We start from the raw sequence: 21,980 nt of genomic DNA, 5'->3' as shown, positions 1-21,980 counted from the left end.
CCCCCCTGGTTCTCTGCTCCAGGGGGCCAATGCCTGAAGCTGTGTAAGGGGCCTCATAATTCCTGATGGTGGCCCTGGGCACGGGCCAGGGGAAAAATTTAGCTAAGTTTTAGAAAAATTTAGTTTGAGGAAATGGTGTGACATCCATGCTGATATGTCAGTTAATAAGTTAATAATGCAGGAGGAGACTGAAGGAGTGAAGAGCAGAGAGATAGATTTGTTTGATGTCAAACTTATGACGAAACGCGTCTGGGATGGCGTGCAGTGACGTCACCGTGTTCAACGCAAGGAGGAAGGGCTCCTATTGTGTCGGCCAGCATTTGTTTGTTACATGCTTACAATTCACGGATGTCTATGAGTAAGATTTTATACTTATTAAACCTGCTTTTTAAACGTTATCACGCTATGGTCCGGTTTCTTTCAATTATGTTTATGACCTACGAATCCATGCTCTCCATGTGGTGGTGGTTTCCACAGATGTCAAGTGCACCTGGCTGTTGTTCGTCCTGATTTTCACTATCTGAGGCGTCCATTCAATATTCAACATTTATTTGGACTTTGTTCATACTGTCATATTTATACCAGCCTTGCTTGCTGAGTATATGTATTAGTTGGCGCAGTTTTCTCTTTTCTCTATTTGTATTTGTGTTTGTACCACGTAATTGCAACCTTCTGGTTTTTACACCTGATTATTAATTTTTCTGGTTAGCGCAGTTTTTTCTTGTATTATTAGCTTCAGTGGAATTTAGTAAGCAAAAGCCTGACTGTAAGGTGTTAAGAAAGTTGTTGTCAGTGATGTAGGAGCACAGATGGTTGTAGACTAACCATTCTAAAAGTTTTGATGGAAATGGGAGCACGGTGATGGGTCTTAAGTTGTTCAGGCTGGTGGGGTACAGTGAGGGCTTTTTAAGTATGAGAGTAAAATCAGTGTATGTTTTAGAGGGGAGAGGAAGGTGCCAGTAGAGAGGGAGAGGTTAAAGATGTGAGCGAGGGAGCATAGGATAGAAGAAGAGGGTGACCGTAGTAGTTGTGAGGTAACAGGGTCCACTGGACAGGTGGTAAGGCAGGCTTCTGAGAAAACTTTAGCGACCTCTTCAATTAGCCTTCTCTTAGGCTATCCCCCTTCCCCTTTTGCTTTTCTTGACCTATTCGTTAGTAGAAAGGTCAAAAGAAGAAAGTGTTGAGATGGTTTTGTATAGCGTATGTTACGTGGGATAGATGTCTGTGCAGTGGAGATGCCCCCACAAATTGCAACAATCTTGATTTTGAAGTTATTGGCAATCTCGTGAGCAGCGAGTGAGTTACTGGGTGGAGATGGTGGTGGAGAAAGTAGCGTTAAAAGTAGAGAAAAGACAATAAGGACTGGAGGACAGAGTATTAATGAATGTGACAAAATAGCCTTGGTTGGCAGCATGGAGGGAGGAATTGTATTTTAAGCAGGCAGATTTATATATGGTGAATACTTGCTGGGATTTGGTTTTACGCCACAATTGCTCCAATGCACAGCTATGTCTCTGTGTCAGTCTGTCGTCAGTCTGCCAAGGTTGTATTGGTTGGGGCCTGATACTTTGTGTAGTGAGAGGAGCAAAAGAATCCAGTGTGGATGAAAGTGAACTGTTGTAGACAGACATGGCCAGGTCAGGGCAAGCCAGGTGTGAGATTGTGTCACGGAGGTGGTTAGTTGTAGAGTGTAACAGGCGCTCTCGGCGCCGTAGTGAGTTCCATGCTGGAACGCATACGGCGCCCCCTGCGATGACATCATCGCCCGGCGCATGTGCGTTCCAGCCTGGAACGCGGAAGTGCGCCGCAAATTACGGCTGTTTCCTCACACACCTGCCATACGCCTGTCTCCTGCCTATAAAGGCATTCAGGTTATACAGAAATCTTGTTCTATTATTGTCAGCTGTAGCCATAGAAGAATCCCATTGCTGCTGCAATACTCTGCAAAACACTCATCCCTGCAAAACGAATAAGTACTATTTCTGCTTAGAGTTACCTGCTTCATGTATTTCCCTTATGGAGTACTGTATTTGAATCTGGATTATTGAATGGATTACTATTTGCTGCCCGGGATTACTTAATGTGTCTTTAGCTGTCCACTGTAGAGTATCTTAAAGGGACATACATACTCAACTTAGCTGATCTATATTTAAGCCTCTCTTACGCAACTATTAGTTGTTATCACAATTCCTATGTACTACATGCTTGACATAAGTTCTTACTTGTTTATGGGCCCATGCCCTAAGTTACTGAACATGTTCGCTCTGACTTTTCTATGCTAAGGGTTGATGGTAATTCATGCCTACTTCCTTAGTGGCCTAATGCACTGCTGTATCTTTAAGTGATATGATGTTGAGAACCCCCAAACTCCTGTTCTCTGATTGGAGAGACGCCTGGGGTCCAATACTGATAATCACTTGCATACAGTTGTGCATTGGAACGTTCTCCTGAATCGTATCTTTTTAACGCTAGGGTTTGGTCACATGTTGTAATGCGTCCACCCCTAGTAGCTCAACGCATTCCTTTATGTGAGAGAGAGATGATGTAGAGAACCCCCAAACTCCTGTTTGTGTGGAGTGACGCCTTGGGCTCAGTACTGAAATCTCACATAAATCCTTGCTATCCGCAGTTGTGGTTCACTCCAGTTTTTTACCAGTGCCGTTACATAGAGTAGAAAACAGAAGGATTAAAGTGGCGAAGGTTTTTGTGGGTAATTGTTTTCTGCTTAGAGGGACAGGTAGTTGGAGACAAGGACTTTGTAAAAGTGATAAGGTTGTGGTCAAAGAGAGGAAAGGGGGTGTTGGTGAGGTTGTAGGGGGTGCAAAGATGTGAGAAAACACAGAGCTTACACAAAGCTTTTTACTTAGGGCTCTGGCAGGTTAATAGGATGATTTGATAGCATGGAGAAGGTAAGTATTTAGCCTCGTACACATGATCGGACTTCCATCAGACTTTTCCGTGGATTTTGGTCTGAAGGGCGTTGGCCGTGAACTTGGTATGCTACCAGACGGCACAACATTTTCAGCCAACAAAACCTAAATATGTGGTTGTTCTGCTCTTTAGCACCACCCTTTGGGAAACTTCTGCTAATGTTGTCTTAATGTTTAACATTAGTTATGAGCATGCGTGTTTGTACTTTGGATTTTAGTTGGACGGATTTGTGTACACACGATCGGAATATCTCATGTAACAGATTTATTGTCGGACACTTGGTGAGCATGAACAGCCAACATTTGTTGTCATTAATTCAGCCAACAATTGTCTAACGGAGCATACACACAGTCAGATTATCTGACACAACGCGTCCATCAGACAATTATTGTCATCAAATTTGATCGTGTGTACGGGCCTTTAGTTAGAGAGAAAGCAGGCTATCAAGAGAACCTGTCACAAGGCTACTTTCAAGTAATTTTGATATAAGCATATAATAAAGTTTCTGTGTTTTTCTTATTGCATTAAATAGATCGATGTGTTTATTAGCCACAAGAGGAAGCTGAGAGTGGCTTATTGCAATTACTTTGTCTCTTAAGTGTTGAGATATCACTCAGGGAAACCATGTTTTCAATGAGTTGGGTGACTCACAGACTTGCATTAGAGCAGTACACCTCTTCACAGAAGTACAGGTCTATGCGCCAGTGTGATTGAACCCTTAACATTTTTGCATAGAAACAAGATTTAAGATTTTTTTCAATGTAACTGACATGTTTCATGTTTATTTATTAAATGTAGTGAAAAGACTATACACCCACTTTAATATCATTACAATGCTACCTAGAAATGCTTTAAAATTAAATACTGATTTTGTCAAGGCTTATATATCCTCCCATTCTGCCTTGTCCTTATAATGAAATTTGTTGTCATTGCTTTGATTATGTTTATCAGTAAGATAAAGAATGCTATCATCTACTAAGATGTTGTACAAAGAGATAATGCAAATCGATCCAACATTCTACTAAATACCTATACATATTGTTTTTATTATTTACATGTATTAAATGTAGTAACAATGTGATATAATGAAAGCACTGCCTGTACTAGCCTTTAATATACAGATATAATCTTAAGTTATACTTGTGCCAGACACAGTCCATTTAAAAACCGGATGTTATACAATCATGTTCAATGAAAAAAATGCAATCCACCAGCATTTGTAATGAAATGCGTGTGTTTCACTTTTTTCTGTTTCAGACCTTTATAGTATTGAATAGAGGGAAGGCAATCTTCCGCTTCAGTGCCACGTCTGCCTTGTACATTTTAACCCCCTTCAACCCTGTGCGTCAAGCAGCTATAAAAATACTGGTACACTCATATCCTTTATAAAATGTGTTTGTATAATAGTTACTTTAAGGTGAAATTTGGGGAAGTGAATTGTCATTGTAACTGGAACCACCTATTTTTATTGCCTACTTGTGCCTTAAAGGAGTTACATTTATAACAATAAGGCTTCATTTCCATGGACGTTTTTACAGCCACTTTGTTTAGTCTTTTTTACAGCTTAAAAACGCCTGTCCATTTATTTTTTATTTTTTTGAGCTGGAGCTCAAAAGCGCAGCGGTAGCGTTTTTGCATTAAGGTGAAAAAACACGAGGCTTTACAACCCCTTTAACTTTATCCAGTCCTTGGCGGAGTATTCTACACAATAATATGAAGCACTGTTCCTCCCACTGACACCAACAAGGCACCATTCCTTCCACCAACACCAATAGTGGGGTATAATGACTCCTACTGACCACAACAGTGGGGAAATATTCCTTTAAACTGACGCCAATGATGGGGGATCATTCCTTCTACTGTTCAATTGACACCAATGGTGGGCCACTATTCCTGCCATTATTATCAATGGTGGGGCATTATTCCTCCTCTTACTGACCACAGGCATTGCAATTATTTTTCTTCTACTAACCACCAAGTCTGACAGCTGGAGCCTTTCCTACTCTCACTGGCCACAATCAGACCCCCTCCCACCCAAAGTCAAAAAGACAGTAAACTGACCTTTCCTTTGGAAAGTTTGGAGACCACTGGTGTATAATATTTAACTACAGTGTTTCCCCGAAAATAAGGTCTTATATTCATTTTGGCAACAAAAGACATGGTAGGGCTTATTTTTGGGGTAGGTCTTACCATGTAATGTGCTGTCTTCTCTCCTTCTCTCACTCCCTGCCTTACAGAAATCCCCAGTGTGAACCGAGTTAAAATGTTTGTAAAATCCTATAATCCACTCTATTACAGTAGTATATAATGTACAATGTGTGTGTTTCTGTAATAGAATTATGCCAAATACCGTTGTTATAGCGCCGCTCTGTGCATCTGTGACCTACCGGGAGCTCTCTTCCCTGCAATTATATTACAGAAACACACACATTGTACATTATATACTACTGTAATAGAGTGGATTATAGGATTTTACAAGCATTTTAAACTAGGGCTTATTTTCCGGGTAGGGCTTATATTGCAGCCCTCTTGGAAAATAACACTAGGTCTTATTTTCAGGGTAGGTCTTCTTTTGGGGGAATCACAGTAGTGCAATGATACCCCATGAACCGATACATACAACAAATGATAATTCAACAAAAACGGGATGCTGCGGAGAGCAACATCAAAGGTAGATTAGCGTCACATGCGGCTCAGAAGATATGGGTTGGAGCAATGCTGGTTAGTTTTTAAAGGTTAGTACTATTGTATAAACCTTATTGAAAGTTTGAAAGTAAGAATTTAATCCTTATTGAATGTTTTTACAATGCATATTTTGCACCTTTTACTTGCATGTCTATATAAGGTACATATGCAGCTGTCATTTTAAACTCACCATATTTTTTTTCCTTTTACAGCAGCAATCACATTGTGAGAGTCATGCAATTTAGTCTGCTGGGGTTCCATAAATTTTGTTTTCTTTCTTCCTCTCAATTGCTTCTCCTATTCACTGTTTTGTGAGTCACTATTTGATTTAATGTCTGCCACAAAGGCTGTTCTCTCTCTTTCAATAGGCGGTTTTGTTTCACCTGTATGTATTCTGGAAATGGAAGGGAAAAAAGCATAAGCGAAGCTTATATTTAACTCTGTAGGGTATCAGCCTTTTGTGCTGTAATGAAAAAATGACATTACATTACAACAACGGTGCCAGAGCAATTCATTTGTCATATTTATTTTACTTTGGTGACTCTTATAACAAACTCTATTAATGCTTAGCTTCCTTGACAATGGTATACATTATTCAGCATGCTCATAATGTTCACTATCCTCACCAACTGTGTGTTCATGACCATGAGTAATCCCCCGGATTGGGCCAAGAATGTAGAGTAAGTATCCAAATGAGTTTGATATATTTTATGAAATCTAATGTCTTGCGGGATCTTACATGAAGACCTCATATACACTATATTGCCAAAAGTATTGGGATCCCTGCCCTTACACACACTCAAACTTTAATGGCATCCCAGTCTTAGTCCGTAGGGTTCAATATTAAGTTGGCCCACCCTTTGCACTTCCTATAACAGCTTCAACTCTTCTGGGAAGGCTGTCCACAAGGTTTAGGAGTGTGTCTATGGAAATGCTGAGCTCTGATGAAAAAGGTCTGTGCTTTGAAACATGTCAGCTGGCAGTGACCCTCTTCATTTCCTCCATGACCAGTTGGAGTGCGGTTCGGGGTCTACATGCTGCAGCCTGTGTGGAATAAGCCTCTTACTACAATCCTTTCTACCACAGTTGTGAGTAGGTCTTGTATATTGTATTTCAATAAATTTGCTATAACGGTAATACACTAGGCTGGTGCACCTTTGTTCTTTTCTTGACTGATGTGAATGAGAAGGCCTTACAGTCTCCGCTCTAATTCATCCAAAAGGTGTTCTATTGGGTTGAGGTCAGAACTATGTTCAGGCCAGTCAAGTTCCTCCACCCCAAACTCGCTCATCCATGTCTTTATGGACTTTGCTTTGTACACTGGTGTGCAGTCATGTTGGGACAGGAAGGAGCCACCCCCAAACTGTTCCCACAAAGTTGGGAGCATAAAATTGTCCTAAATGTTTTGGTATGCTGACGCTTTAAGAGTTCCCTTCACTGGAACTAAGGGGCCAAGCCCAACCCCTGAAAAACAACCCTGCACCAAAATCCACCCTCCACCAAAAAAGTTTGGAAGGGGGGCCCAATACTTTTGGGAATATAGTGTGGATGAATGAGTTTTGGGGTGGAGGACTGGCCTGCACAAAGTCCTGACCTCAACCCAATAGAACACCTTTGGGATGAATTAGAGTGGAGACTGCAAGCCAGGCCTTCTCGTCCAACATTAGTGCCTGACCTCACAAATGTGCTTCTGGAAGAATGGTCAAACATTCCCATAGACACACTCCTAAACCTTGTGGATATCCTTCCCAGAAGAGTCAAAGCTGTTATAGGTGCAAAGGGTGGGCCAACTTATTATTTAAACCCTACAGACTAAGGCTGGGATGCCATTAAAGTTCCTGTGCATGTAAAGGCAGACGTACCAATATTTTTGGCAATATAGTGTACATTGGCACTATTTAAAGGCATGGTACACCGTTTAGATTTTTTTTATTGTTTTAACTAGGTATCATTGTAGTTATATTCCCTGTGTCATTTGTTTGCCTTACCCTGTAATGATGGGCTCACATGTTGTGGGCTGCAGTTTGTAGTGTCATGGCTGATCGATTCCCCTGTCAATGTATTCATTCACTTAGCTTGTCCTTATTCGAAAAGGAGCAGGCAACTTCTTATTCGGGGTCACACAGCATCCAATCCATGCCTCGCCATTTCCTCTGTGTTGCATCACACATGTTGGAGTGCTCATGTGATGAGACTGCATGGTGAGCTTTGTTAATTGCTCTGCCTGTTTGTGTCTATGTCAGATATAATAACCGTGAAGTTCTCACCTGCACAGCACTAGACTAAGAGACCCAGGAAATGTGGGATATATAGTTTCTTCACAGGAAGTGTCAGTTCTCAGACTACAGACAGAGTTCATGCATTAACTTGTGCATTGCCATAGGGCATGCCTCATGTTTGAACACAAACAGAATCTTCTGACACAGGAATGTGAAGATTTACTCTAATATGCCCTGCTGTGCATACAGGTCAACAAATGACACCGTGAAACTACATGATCAATGCACGTCTTACGCAGGTGAGAAACAAAAGGTGCTGGTAGAAAGAATTTTAGGAGGGGGTGTTTATATTTTAACTGTCTAACAAGATCCCTTTTTCTTCGCAAAAATATTCAGTTTTTGACAGGTAGAAGAATTTTGTCAGTTAGTAGAATCTCCCCAACAACTGCGCCTGGTTTCATACTAGGGGTGGGTGGAGCCTGATGGTGGAACTAAGAGACTAGTTTCTATCAGGTGTGCTCCACTTTTGGTTGGCAGTGCCTTGCAGTGGGCAGAAAGCTGTCACAGACATGATGGCTTCCCAGGACTGGCACAGCCAACTCTGAATACTGGTGTATTTCTGTATAACAGATCAGAGTTGGTCTTAATTACTGCCAGTTTCCTAGAGAACTGGAGATAATTCTTTAGGAATTTGTCGCTGCCATAGCGACATATTCTTAAAGTGGCAGTAGTAAGAACTACCTGAATTTGCCCTATGTATCGGCAAACGTACTCACAGTGGTGCAAATGCTTGCCTGAATTAAAGGTAGTTCTTAAGGGAACGACACCAAAAGAGTGGCGCTATATTCAATCTGAATTCCCCTGTTAATGTCCTGGAAATACCTGGGTTGCCAGGCTTCACTTAAGCTGCCCATAGATGGATTGAATCTTGGCCAGTTCAGCAGAGATTGGCCAAGAATAAAACCATCTAGGCTGATTGTAGCCCAAGCAAATCCATCATTGACCATTGTGTTCTGCCAGCAGGAAAGGCAACCAGCCGGCAGAACACATCAGCTCTGCGGGAGGGATTCTTCCATCAACACCTACTGTGTTGATGGGGGGATCCAGCAATTAATTTATGGTTTGCCTTAGTCCCCTACCTTCATCTACCAGTCATGACTCGTGTGCTAAAAACAAATTATATTGATTATCTGTCTATTTTTAAACAGAGTCTCTTGCCTACTGAGGACTTGGGCAGATCTTAATAAGTAAAAAAAAAAAAAACTACAATATTCACGCACATAAACTTTAATTGCATCCGAGTCTTAGTGCGTAGGGCACAATATTGAGTTGGCCCATCCTTTGCAGCTATAACAGTGTCAACTCTTCTGGGAAGGCTGTCCACAAGGTTTAGGAGTGTGTCTATGGGAATGTTTGACCATTCTTCCAGAAGCCTATTTTTCAGGTCAGGCACTGATGTGGGCGAGAGACTGGCTTTCAGTTTCCGCTTTAATTCATCCCAAAGGTGTTCTATTGGGTTGTGGTCAGGACTCTATGCAGGCCAGTCAGCAAGCTAGTCCTTCTTGTCCAACATCAGTGCCTGACCTCACAAAATTGCTTCTGGAAGAACGATCAAACATTCCCATAGACACACTCCTAAACCTTGTGGACAGCCTTCCCAGCAGAGTTGAAGCTGTTATAGCTGCAAAGGGTGGGCCAACTCAATATTACACGCTAATGCCGCGTACAGACGATCAGAAATTCCGACAACAAAACCGTGGATTTTTTTCCAGACAGATGTTGGCTCAAACTTGTCTTGCATACACACTGTTGCACAAGTTGTCGGAAATTCCGAACGCCAGGAACGCGGTGACGTACGACGGCACTATTAAAGGGAAGTTCAATACCAGTCATGTTAGTAGAAGTTTGGTATAGACGATTTGCGCTTTTCAGCCTTGTGCTTTTCAGTCCGTAACAGCGTGACAAATATGCTATCTCCATTACGAACGCTAGTTTTACCAGACCGAGCGCTTCCATCTCGTACTTGATTCAGAGCATGCGTGGAATTTTGTGCGTCGGAATTGTCCACACACAATCCGAATTTACGAAAAAGGATTTTGTCGGAAAATTTGAGAACAAGCTCTCAAATTTTTGTTGTCGGAAATTCCGACAACAAATGTCCGATGGGGCCTACAACGGTCGAAATTTTCGACAAAAAGCTCCCATCGAAGAATTTCCGACCGCGTGTACGCGGCATTAGACTGGGATGTCATTAAAGTTCATGTGCGTGTAAAGGCAGGCACCCCAATACTTTTGGTAATATAGTGTATTTGCTTGTATCTTCTGAAGGTTGTTCAAATATATTACACTTTTGTTGGTGTACGCAGTAACTTTACTGGGTGGGCAGCTTTACTATAACTCATAGGAGATTCTATTCCAGGCTGCGCTCATGTTTTATAGATTAAGATCTTTGTCCAAAGCAATACATTATCTGAGCACTTTATAAATCATCTATTGAATTTATACTCGCAATTACAACAGCTGAAGATGACAACTATGGGCAGAATGCCAAAGAATTGTGACTGTGATATATATATAGAAATCAGGCAGTACTGCAGAGTGAGGGCTATGGAGGTACTCCCCAAGCCTTTCACAAATATGGGTCACTACGACTGGGCTGGCCAGAGATGTTAAAGATTTAAGCCCTGTACACTCGGTTTGTTCGATGAAAACAGACCGATGGACCGCTTTCATCGGACAAAGCGATCGTGTGTGGGCCCCATTGGTTTGTTTTCCATCAGTGAAAAAAAAAATAGAACGGGCTAGATTCAGGTATCTGCGCCTGATCTTACGGCGGCGCAGCGTACCGTATTTACGATACGCAGCCACAACTTACAGGAGCAAGTGCAGTATTCACAAAGCACTTGCTCCGTAAGTTGCGGCGGCGTAGCGTAAATGGGGCCGGCGTAATTCAAATGTGTAAGGGGGGGCGTGTTTTATGTTAATGTGTGTTGACCTGACATGATTGACGTTTTGTACGAACGGCGCATGCGCCGTCCGTGTACATATCCCAGTGTGCATTGCTCCAAATGACGTCGCAAGGACGTCATTGGTTTCGACTTGAACGTAAATTACGTCCAGCCCTATACACGAACGACTTAGGCAAGCAACGTAAAAAATTCAAAAATCGAAGCGGGAACGACGTCCATACTTAACATTGAGTGCGCCTCATAGAAGCAGGCACAACGTTACGCCGAAAAAGCCTCACGCAAACAACGTAAAAAACGAACGCCAGGCTCACGTACGTTTGTGAATCGACGTAACTAGGTAATTTGCATATTCTACGTCGAAAACAACGGAAGCGCCACCTAGCGGCCAGCGTGAGAATGCACCCTAAGATACGACGGCGTAACAGAATTACGCCAGTCGGATCTTAGGCTAATGTCGGCGTATCTAGCTTTCTGAATACAGAAAGTAGATACGCCGGCGCGGCTTTGAATTTACGCGGCGTATCTATGGATACGCCGGCGTAATTCTTTGCTGAATCTAGCCCAACATGTTTTAAATTTTTCCTATGGATAAAAAAACTATAGAAAAAAACGATCGTCTGTGTGGAAGTCCATCGGTCAAAAATGTACGCATGCTCAGAATCAAGTCGACGCATGCTCGGAAGCATTGAACTTAATTTTTCTCAGCACGTCGTTGTGTTTTACGTCACCATGTTTTGGCACGGTCGGATTTTTGACTGATGGTGTGTAGGTAAGACTGATGAAAGTCAGCTTCATCGGATATCCGATGAAAAAATCCATCGGATTAGATTCCATCAGATATCTGATCGTGTGTACAGGGCTTAAAACTGAACTCCAGACACTCCAGTACCCGAATCTCTCTACATATCATCCTTTGTCCTTTCCTGCAAAGCATCATTTAACCTGAAAGAGAGGAGGAGCAGAATTAGGAGGTTCTGCTGCATGCGCATGAATTGACAGAGAACCTGCTGATGGGAGGAGAGAACAGAGTCGTCTTTTCATTGTGTTGCTGCTCCTTCACTGTCCAATCAGCAAACTGCAGGTGGGGAGGTAATAAAAATTAACCTTTACAACCCCTTTAACTCTATGGACCACACCACATTGTAGTGCAGTGCAGTATGTAATATAACATTTCAGCCTTGCATCAAGCTTAACAGACATGGTGTGAATGGGATAGCTACAGTATGTGTAAGACAAGCCATAAATTATTCAATTTTCTTTCCTGCTACCATGGGTTGCAGGAAAGAAAATCACCTGATTCCCCTATCAGCACTATCAGTGTCGAAGGGGCAAGCCCCCCACAGTATTGTTTTTTCTGCCGACGGAAGGAAAGGGGGGGGGGCTGCATTGGGAGCCTTCCTGGCTGACAGTAATTACATGGCAAAAACCTGACAGACTGGTTGTACTAAAGTCAATCCATGAATTGACTTCAGTACAACCAGCCTGCCAATAAATGGATCAAATCTTGGCCAGTCCATGCTGAACTGGCCGAAATTCGATCCATCTATGGCTGCCTTAAGGCTGTCCTGAAGCTGCAAATTTGCCGATCAAGTGGTTATAGTAAGGACAGACTTGGCCCACCACCAACTTAGCAGCCAATTTAATGCCTGATTCACACTGATTCACCCTAAAGTCTCATCTGATTCCTCCCCCCCTCCGGTGCCACAATTGGCACCTTTCGGGGGGAGAGGGGACAGGATACCTGTTAAAGACAGGTATCCTTTCCTACTTCCGGGAGTCCGGCCGTGGCCATGACGTCACCCCGGGGCTCCTCCTCCACTGGCCACCGGGCTAATAGGAGAGAGGAGCGGGCCTCGCGCATGCGCAGTAGGGTTCCTGGCGTGAAGTCAAAAGGCTACACTTTCGGGTTCCCTTACCCGCAATGGTGGCGGGCGGCCTTTCGACTTCAAGCTGGGAACCCTACTGCCGACATCGCTGGACTCCAGGACAGGTAAGTGTCCATTTATAAAGAGCCAGCAGCTGCAGTATGTGTAGCTGCTGGCTTTTAATATATTTTTTTTCCCGGACCTCCTCTTGAACTGCAACGGCAATAGGTAAGGACCTGACTGTACTCTCCGGCAGGGATTACTAGATAAAGAGGCTAACTGCACAGAATTTATATACTATGGCAGGCAAAAATACATATAAATTACATATGTATACACACCTTAACTATTTACTTCAACCCAGTGGTGGCTATTGTTTTTTTTTGGGGGGGGGGAGGTGACTAACAACCAACCATCCCCCCCATCAAAACCCACCCCCTTGCTGTTTTCCAGTTTGTCCGACACTTACGCCTGTGCGCCCTTAATGGATGGCCTGCTTCAACCAATTGGCAGATTGCTTTGCATTTGGCTTTAAACAAGCTTTATCAAGCTTCAAGCAGTGATAAATAACCAGTTATGCCACATACACACGATCAGACATTCCGACATCAAAACCGTGGATTTTTTTCCGACAGATTGTTCGCTCAAACTTGTCCTGCATACACACGGTCATACAAATTTTGTCGGAAATTCTGAGCGTCAAGAACCCGGTCACGTACAACACTGACGAGCCGAGATAAATTAAGTTCAATGATTCAGAGCATGCGTCGAATTGATAATTCCGCGGGACCCGCGGACCCGATCGCCGCTGGAGTCCCGCGATCGGTCCCCGGAGCAGAAGAACAGGGAGAGCTGTGTGTAAACACAACTTCCCCGTTCTTCACTGTGGCGCTGTCATTGATCGTGTGTTCCCTTTTTTGGAAGCACAATCAGTGACGTCACACCTACAGCCACACCCCTCTACAGTTAGAAACACAAATGAGGTCACGCTTAACCCCTTCAGTGCCCCCTTGTGGTTAACTCCCAAACTGCAATTGTCATTTTCACAGTAAACAATGCATTTTTAATTCATTTTTTTGCTGTGAAAATGACAATGGTCCCAAAAATTTGTCAAAATTGTCCGAAGTGTCCGCCATAATGCCGCAGTCACAAAAAAACAATTTTTTTTTATAAAAATGCAATAAAACTATCCCCTATTTTGTAAACGCTATAAATTTTGTGCAAACCAATCGATAAATGTTTATTGCAATTTTTTTTCAACCAAAAATAGGTAGAAGAATACGTATCGGCCTAAACTGAGGAAAAAATGTGTTTTTTATATATTTTTGGGGGATATTTATTATAGCAAAAAAGTTAAAAATATTGCATTTTTTTCAAAATTGTCGCTCTATTTTTGTTTATAGCGCAAAAAATAAAAACCGCAGAGGTGATCAAATACCACAAAAAGAAAGCTCTATTAATGGGAAAAAAAGGACGCCAATTTTGTTTGGGAGCCACATCGCACTGCCGCGCAATTGTCAGTTAAAGCGACGCAGTGCCGAATCGCAAAAACTGAACAGGTCCTTTAGCTGCCTAAAGGTCCGGGTCTTAAATGGTTAAAGTGGCTAGGCGGATTGAACACTGTTGTATTTCAGTTCAAATGTATTAGTTGCCGTTTATTTTTCTTAGTCTTATAGAGTAAAGTGCGTAATAATCTTGTTGTTCTGTGTCAGTTGTCCATGAATAATTCATACACCACAAGGTCTCTTTAATTGTGTCTTTCAGATATACCTTCACTGGGATTTATACTTTAGAATCGCTGATCAAAATTCTTGCAAGGGGCTTCTGTTTAGAAAAGTTTACTTTCCTGCGCGATCCTTGGAATTGGCTGGATTTCAGTGTCATCTTGCTTGCGTAAGTATTCTTCTTGTGGTCCATAATTGACCATTTATTTAATAACTTAGTCTTAGTCATAACCACATCATAAATTTGAGTGGATCATTTACATTGGAACCAGACTTCTCTCCTGTAGAAAATGCATAAAAAATATTATTCCTGTAGATTCTTGGGTTCCATGCCAAAAGGATAGAGGGTAATTCTTCTGCATGTAATAAAAATGTATTTATTTTTTATTTTCTTTAGCTGTATTTTAATGTGCTTAAGATGGTTGGGTTTTCGCTGTTTCCAAGGATACCTTGGTCGAAAGTTCACAACCAGGATATTATTCATAGCTGCTCCATTCAAGCGCATAACAGTATATGTAAAAAAATTAAATATAGTAACCTACCCTTGCCAGACTCTCTAAATGGAACTCAATCAACATAAACTATTTTATGCTGCTAGCATTAGGAAATATATAGGAAGGTATATCATATATCGCCCAGAGGCGATTCAGTTCGCATGCGTTGCGCTATACAAGTCATTCATTCATTCATTCATTCATATTTACTTGTTTATTTTTTTTACATTTCTTTAGTTACTTCCTGGTTTCCAGGCCTAGGCAAATGATGTCATACATCCCAGAAGTCTTCAGGTGGGGATGAGGGTTTTTCTCCGCTAAGTACACACCCTCCTGCCTGCCTGAGCTAAGGGCATATGGATTTCAGGAAGTAAATGCTACATAAGTCATCTGCCCTTACCCAAGATGGCCACGGTCAGAAATGCTAGGGTGTGTTTTTCATAATGATTTCTCACCAAAATAAAGCATGGAGACATGGACGGATGGGTGAAATGGCTTTAAAGCGGAGGTCCGGTAAAAAAACAAAAAAATTAAAAGTCAGCAGTTGCTAACACTGTAGCTGCTGACTTTTAATAAGGTCCTAGTCGCCAGCGATGTCAGCCCCCACCGAGGCCGATCTTCGATCCTGGCAGCTCCAGGCGCCGCCATCCACAGTAAGGGAAACAGGCGTTGAAGCCGTGCGGCTTCACTGCCCTTTCCTACTGCGCACGTACGAGCAGCGCGGCGCTTTGTGAATGGGCCAGCTGCTTTCTGGGATACACACTGTTCCCAGAATGCAGCGCGCCCCATTCACAAGAAGAAACCGAGTGTAGGAGGAGGAAGAGAATCCATCGCGGAAGATGAAGAGGCAGATTCTGGACTTCCGCATAGCAACAGCTATTTAGAGTAAGTCCCAAAAATGTTTTTTCTTTTTTGGTGGAAAGATTTTTTTCAGGGTGGAACTCTGCTTTAAATACAAAAAATTAGGGCTGCTACTGATCAAAATTTTTGTGTTCGATTAATCGATTTTTTTTTAAATCGATTAATCGACTAATTTCGATTAATTATAATGCACATACAGATCCAACTACTTTTAGCTGATCTCCTTGCAGGCCGATTCCCAGTGCAGCTACCAACCACTGGAAAACTGGATAGCCGGATACAAAAAACACACAAAGGCAGCACTAGATGGGAATTGCATTAAAACTTTTATAGTCTTCAAGTAGGTAATAAAATAAATATTGCCCTGGAGATAAAATCGATGTAGCTACATAAACTGTAAAAATGGTGCGAGTAATACCAAACGGTAGCATAAGCAGTCATGAAAACATGTAGCTAAGTATGATACTGGTATACAAATGTTTACTACAATACCACTGCTGAAACCAGATGAGGAGGGGTTAACATCAGTCCGTTGGCATGTAGATGTCCCAGGAAGGGAACGATCACAACTCTCAGTGGATGGCTGTAGAATCCCAGGTTGATAGAGGGAAGTGTAACAGCCCTTGCGTGTGGCAGATAGTACGGTCCCGCTGGCATGCAGATATGAAGGCACAGCAAAGGAGCCCTTCAGATGGACACGGCAAGCCCCGCCAGTGTCCATGACGTCACCAGATCTCCGGCGGAACTTCCTGAAGGCCCGGAAACTGGCAGGGAGGTGAGTACCAATCAAAATAATTTTGATCGATCAAAAAAAATTTGATTGATCAAAGAAATTAAAGATTAATCGATGAATTAATAGTTAATTTACAAAGCCCTACAAAAAATGAATAAAATATTGTTTTTGGTTTGCGGTGCTTAGATGCAGTGTAGTTACGCTTTAAAGTGATACTATAGGTTCAATTTTTTTTTTTAAATAACAAACATGTCATACTTACCTTCACTGTGCAGTGTCCCAGAATGCCGTTTTTTGCGCCCCCCCCTCGGCGGCTCTCTCGGCTCCTTCCCGCTTCAGAAACCCCCTACGGGGTTACCTTGCAGGTGCGCTCCCGAGTCCTGCATTCAGCTTCCATAGTCGCCGAGTGCAGGACTCATTCTATTACAGGCCCCGCCCCTCGGTGCTTGCTTCATTGGATTTGATTGACAGCAGCGGGAGCCAATGGCTGCACTGCTATCAATCTATCCAATGAAGAGCCAAGAACCCCGGCAAACCTGGGCAAAGATCCAGTGCATTCTCAACGAGGGACTTTCCAGGGCTCAGGTAAGTAAAACGGGGGGCTGGGAGGCTGGTAATAGATGTTTTTTCACCTTAATACATAGGATGCATTAAGGTGAAAAAACAGGAGGGTTTACAAGCCCTTTAATGGTAAACGTGTATCCAAAAGAATAAGATATTGGCCTTACCATTTTCTTCAATTCCTAGGTAACCAGCCATTTGACCTAATACTCAATAATTTAGTTATACGATCTCGGATAAAGGGAAGGATCAGACTGACTGATCCTTTCCATTGTATCATGCGTTTAGCATGACTGTAATCCAAAAGCAGCATCTTCTTCTGCCAAGTTATGCCTACTGTTACTTTTATTGATTGTTTGGGTAGCAGAATAAAAAAGGTGTGTATGTGTGTGTGTTGGGGGGGGGGGGGGGGTGCCTTTTTGACAATAGTTCTGATTTAGCATGCATTTCTATTCATTTTTTTTTTTTTTTTTTTACCATACTGAATTTGCAGCATATGGAATTTCTAATAAATGAACGTAGGGACACACACATGTGTTCAGACACAGTGATGTGTGATTTTAACTGCAGATAAATATGTACAAAGTGCATGTGAAATGCACTGGTGTAAACTGAACTTTTTGAAAAGCCATAAAATGCAGTACTGACTGCACAGATACATAGGCATGCGCAGGGAGTGTGCCAGGTGTGCCTGGGCACACCTTAACCACTTAAGACCCGGACCTTTAGGCAGCTAAAGGACCCGGCCAGTTTTTGCGATTCGGCACTGCGTCACTTTAACTGACAATTGCGCGGTCGTGCGACGTGGCTCCCAAACAAAATTTACGTAATTTTTTCCCACAAATAGAGATTTCTTTTGGTGCTATTTGATCACCTCTGCAGGTTTTATTTTTTGCGCTATAAACAAAAATAGAGCGACAATTTTGAAAAAAATGCTATATGTTTTACAAAAATATATTTTTTTCCTCAGTTTAGGCCGATACGTATTCTTCTACCTATTTTTGGTAAAAAAAAATCGCAATAAGTGTTTATCGGTTAGCATTTACAAAATAGGGGATAGTTTTATTGCATTTTTAATAATATTTTTTTTTTTACTACTAATGGCGGCGATCAGCGATTTTTTTCGTGACTGTGACATTATGGCTGACACTTCGGACAATTTTGACCCATTTTTTCGGACCATTGTCATTTTCACAGCAAAAAATTCATTTTTCCTAAATTTTATTTTTTTATTTATAGGGCAAAAAATAAAAATCCCAGAGGTGATCAAATACCACCAAAAGAAAACTCTATTTGTGCGGAAAAGGGGACATACATTTTATTTGGGTACAGCGTTGCACACCTGTGCAATTGTCAGTTAAAATAATGCAGTGCTGCATCGCAAAAAAAATGGCTTGGTCATTAAGGGGGTAAATCATTCCAGGGCTAAAGTGGTTTAAATGAGGTCTTTTTTTTTTTTTTTTTACATTTAATGGTTTAATTTGCACTGACAAACTGGCACTCACAGACACTAACATTACTTAACCACTTGGGATCCGCGCTATGGACGAAAGACGTCCACAGCGCGGCTCTCAAGTGCCGGGTGGACGTCCTGTTGTTGTTGTTCCCTGTGCGCGCCGCTGGGGGCGCGCAGCAGGGAAACAACGTGCCCGGCGCATCGCTCGGGAGCCGATGCGAGTGCCTGGCGGGCGCGATGTCCGCCAGACACCAGCGATCGTCGGTGACACAGCAGGACGTGGAGCTCTGTGTGTAAACACAGAGCTCCACGTGCTGTCAGGGAGAGAGGAGACCAATCTGTGTCCCTTGTACATAGGGACACAGCATCGGTCACCTCCCCCAGTCAGTCCCCTCCCCCCACACAGTAAGAACACCCCCAGGGAATACATTTAACCCCTTCCTCACCCCCTAGTGTTAACCCCTTCACTGACAGTCACATTTATACAGTAATTAGTGCATTTTGATAGCACTGATCGCTGTATAAATGTGAATGGTCCCAAAATTGTGTCAAAAGTGTCCGATACGTCCGCCGCAATATCCCAGGTCTAAAAAAATCGCCCGCCATTACAAGTAAAAAAAAAAAAAATCATAAATCTATCCCCTATTTTGTAGGCGCTATAACTTTTGCGCAAACCAATCAATATACGCTTATTGCGATTTTTTTTTAACAAAAATATGTAGAAGAATACATATCGGCCTAAACCGAGGGAAATTTATTTATTTTTTTAAAAAAATTGGGATATTATTATAACAAAAAGTAAAAAATATTGTGTTTTTTTTCCAATTTTTCATTTTTTTTATGTTTATAGCGCAAAAAATAAAAATCGCAGAGGTGATCAAATACCACCAAAAGAAAGCTCTATTTGTGGGAAAAAAATGATAACAATATAATTTGGGTACAGTGTTGTATGACCGCGCAATGGTCATTCAAATTGCATCAGCGCTGAAAGCTGAAAATTTGTCTGGGCACGAAGGGGGTTTAAGTGCCCAGTAATGAAGTGGTTAATCCATGCAGCACAAGTCATATGTGTACAGGATGTCAGATGACAGAAAATGGGAAGCCATGGTAACGTGACTCCCTATTTACTGAACAGACTGTCTTCCAGAGTTCCGCTGTAGCTGCAATCAGCACTGGAGAGGTGATTACTGTAAACTCCAGGAACAGGTGGGAGGAAGGGATTACACTAGCTAGAGAGGCGGCAGCTGTCAAGAATAACTTTTTGTTTGCCAAGTTGTGATATCAGATGAGATAATAATGAGAGTGTGAAGAAATCAATTGCTTCCCTCATCCACTCTAACAGCATGGATGGATGAGTCTCCGCTGTCGGCTATTGTGCTCAGCAAGTGTGACACCCGTGGTCGCCTCAATAGGATAGTGCTACAAAACAGTGACTGCATATGATAGGATGCAGTCCCTTGTAAGATGAGTATACAAGCTGAGTTATAATCGTTCAACCAGTAGGTTGAACGGAAAAAAAAAACTCTCAGATCCCTTCATCCACACAAGCAATGTGGATACAGGTATAAAGAAAAGTGCAGCGCTAATAAAATCATGACTATGGTAAGACATATGCAAACTGCCTATTGCATATGCCCCCCTACACTCTAATATCCCATATTAAATAACCAGACGACACCCATTTTGGAGTAATATGGCCGCACCGGCCATTTTATTAACAATTTAACCATAAGGCCTCATACACACGGACGGACTGTCCGATGAAAACGGTCCTCCGGACCATTTTCATCGGACATGTCCGCTGCCGAATTTCTGTCTGATGGTTGTATACACCATCAAACAGAAATCCGTGTGGACACGATACGCGGTGACGTGGCCGCGCTGTCGCCGCGACGATGACACGGCGATGTGCGCGCCACTGGAAGGTCAATGCTTCTACGCATGCGTCAAATCACTTCAACGCATGCGAGGGCTTTCGGCCGAGCGGACATGTACGGTGAGTCTGTACAGACGACCGAACATGTCCGACGGACAGGCTTCCAGCGGACATGTTTCTTAGCATGCTAAGAAACATTTGTCCGCTGGAAACCTGTCCGATCCGCCGGAAAATTGTCCGGTTGGACGTACAGACGACCGAACATGTCCGCTGAAACTGGTCCGCGGACCAGTTTCAGCGGACATGTTCGGTCGTGTGTACGGGGCCTAACATTTATTTACAAACAATACTCTCCCAGATACATCGTAACCATGTTGTGGATAATTGAAGGCACTGCCCAAATTTTCTTCATATCAGAGTGGCCACACAAGGTCCCCAGTCGCAGCATGCAGACTTTAGGACAATACCACACTGCACCTTACAACTCTGATACCCATCTCCAAATGCCAGTTAAACCTCGGTTAACTGGCATCTAACCGAGGATCCCGTACCATGATAATTTCCCACTATGCCATATTGGTCTTAATTTAGAGTGCCTCCAAAGATCCAAACCACTACACCCTTATCCCAACTGCTGACACACACGTTCCGAATAACATTAGGACGGGAAGGTGGGAGCTGCTTCTTTGTCTGTTGACCTCTGACTGAACACCGGACACCGACCCCTCCTATCTACACAGCATAAACTTGCTTTGGCCACCCCCACTCCCCTGCACAACTTCACTCCCCAAATTAACCCCTGGGCTGCTGCTTGCCCTTGCTACCCTGTCATGCCAGCCTGCACCTAACGTTGCGTCTTGCTCCGGGCTTCTCTTTAACCACTTAAAGACCGCTGCACGGCGATATACATTGGCAGAATGGCTTGGCTGGGCACAGAGATGTATGTATACGTCCCCTTTAAGAGCCCAGCCGTGGGTCGCAAGCGCAAATGCCGGCGGCGCACTCGTGACCTGGTCCGAAGCTCCGTGACCGCGCCCGCGGGACCCGATCGCCGCCGTTGTCCCGCGATCGGTCACAGGAGCTGAAGAACGGGGAGAGGTGTGTGTAAACACACCTTCCCCATTCTTTTGTGTGGCAATGTCAGTGATCGTCTGTTCCCTGATATAGGGAACGACGATCACTGACGTCACACGTCCAGCCTTGCCCCCCTACAGTTAGAAACACACATGAGGTCATACTTAACCCTTACAGCGCCCCCTAGTGGTTAACTCCTTCACTACCATTGTCATTTTCACAGTAATCAAGTGCATTTTTTTTAGCACTTTTTGCTGTGAAAATGACAATGGTCCCAAAAATGTGTCAAAAGTGTCCGATGTGTCCGCCATAATGTCGCAGTCATGAAAAAAAACGCTGATCGCCGCCATTAGTAGTAAAGAAAAAAATATTAATAAAAATGCCATAAAACTATGCCCTATTTTGTAAACGCTATAAATTTTGCGCAAACCAATCGATAAACGCTTATTGCATTTTTTTTACCAAAAATAGGTAGAAGAATACGTATCGGCCTAAACTGAGGGAAAAAAATATTTTTTATATATTTTTTGGG

General features: G+C 42.8%; 1 protein-coding gene across 1 annotated transcript in view; it reads left to right on the top strand.

Annotated features, from left to right (window-relative positions):
• Positions 1-21,980, top strand: part of LOC120944060 (sodium channel protein type 2 subunit alpha-like) — a 216,350-nt gene that overhangs the window by 61,622 nt on the left and 132,748 nt on the right. The window contains exons 3-5 of the mRNA XM_040357834.1: positions 4,189-4,307; positions 6,207-6,296; positions 14,434-14,562. Of these exons, the coding sequence (XP_040213768.1) occupies positions 4,189-4,307; positions 6,207-6,296; positions 14,434-14,562 (338 nt within the window). The remainder of the gene's footprint in view (positions 1-4,188; positions 4,308-6,206; positions 6,297-14,433; positions 14,563-21,980) is intronic.

Source organism: Rana temporaria, chromosome 6 (assembly GCF_905171775.1).
Source record: "Rana temporaria chromosome 6, aRanTem1.1, whole genome shotgun sequence".
Classification (NCBI taxonomy): Eukaryota; Metazoa; Chordata; class Amphibia; order Anura; family Ranidae; genus Rana; species Rana temporaria.
The sequence above is the reverse complement of the archived record's forward strand: the minus strand, read 5'-3'. Positions and strand labels throughout refer to the sequence as shown.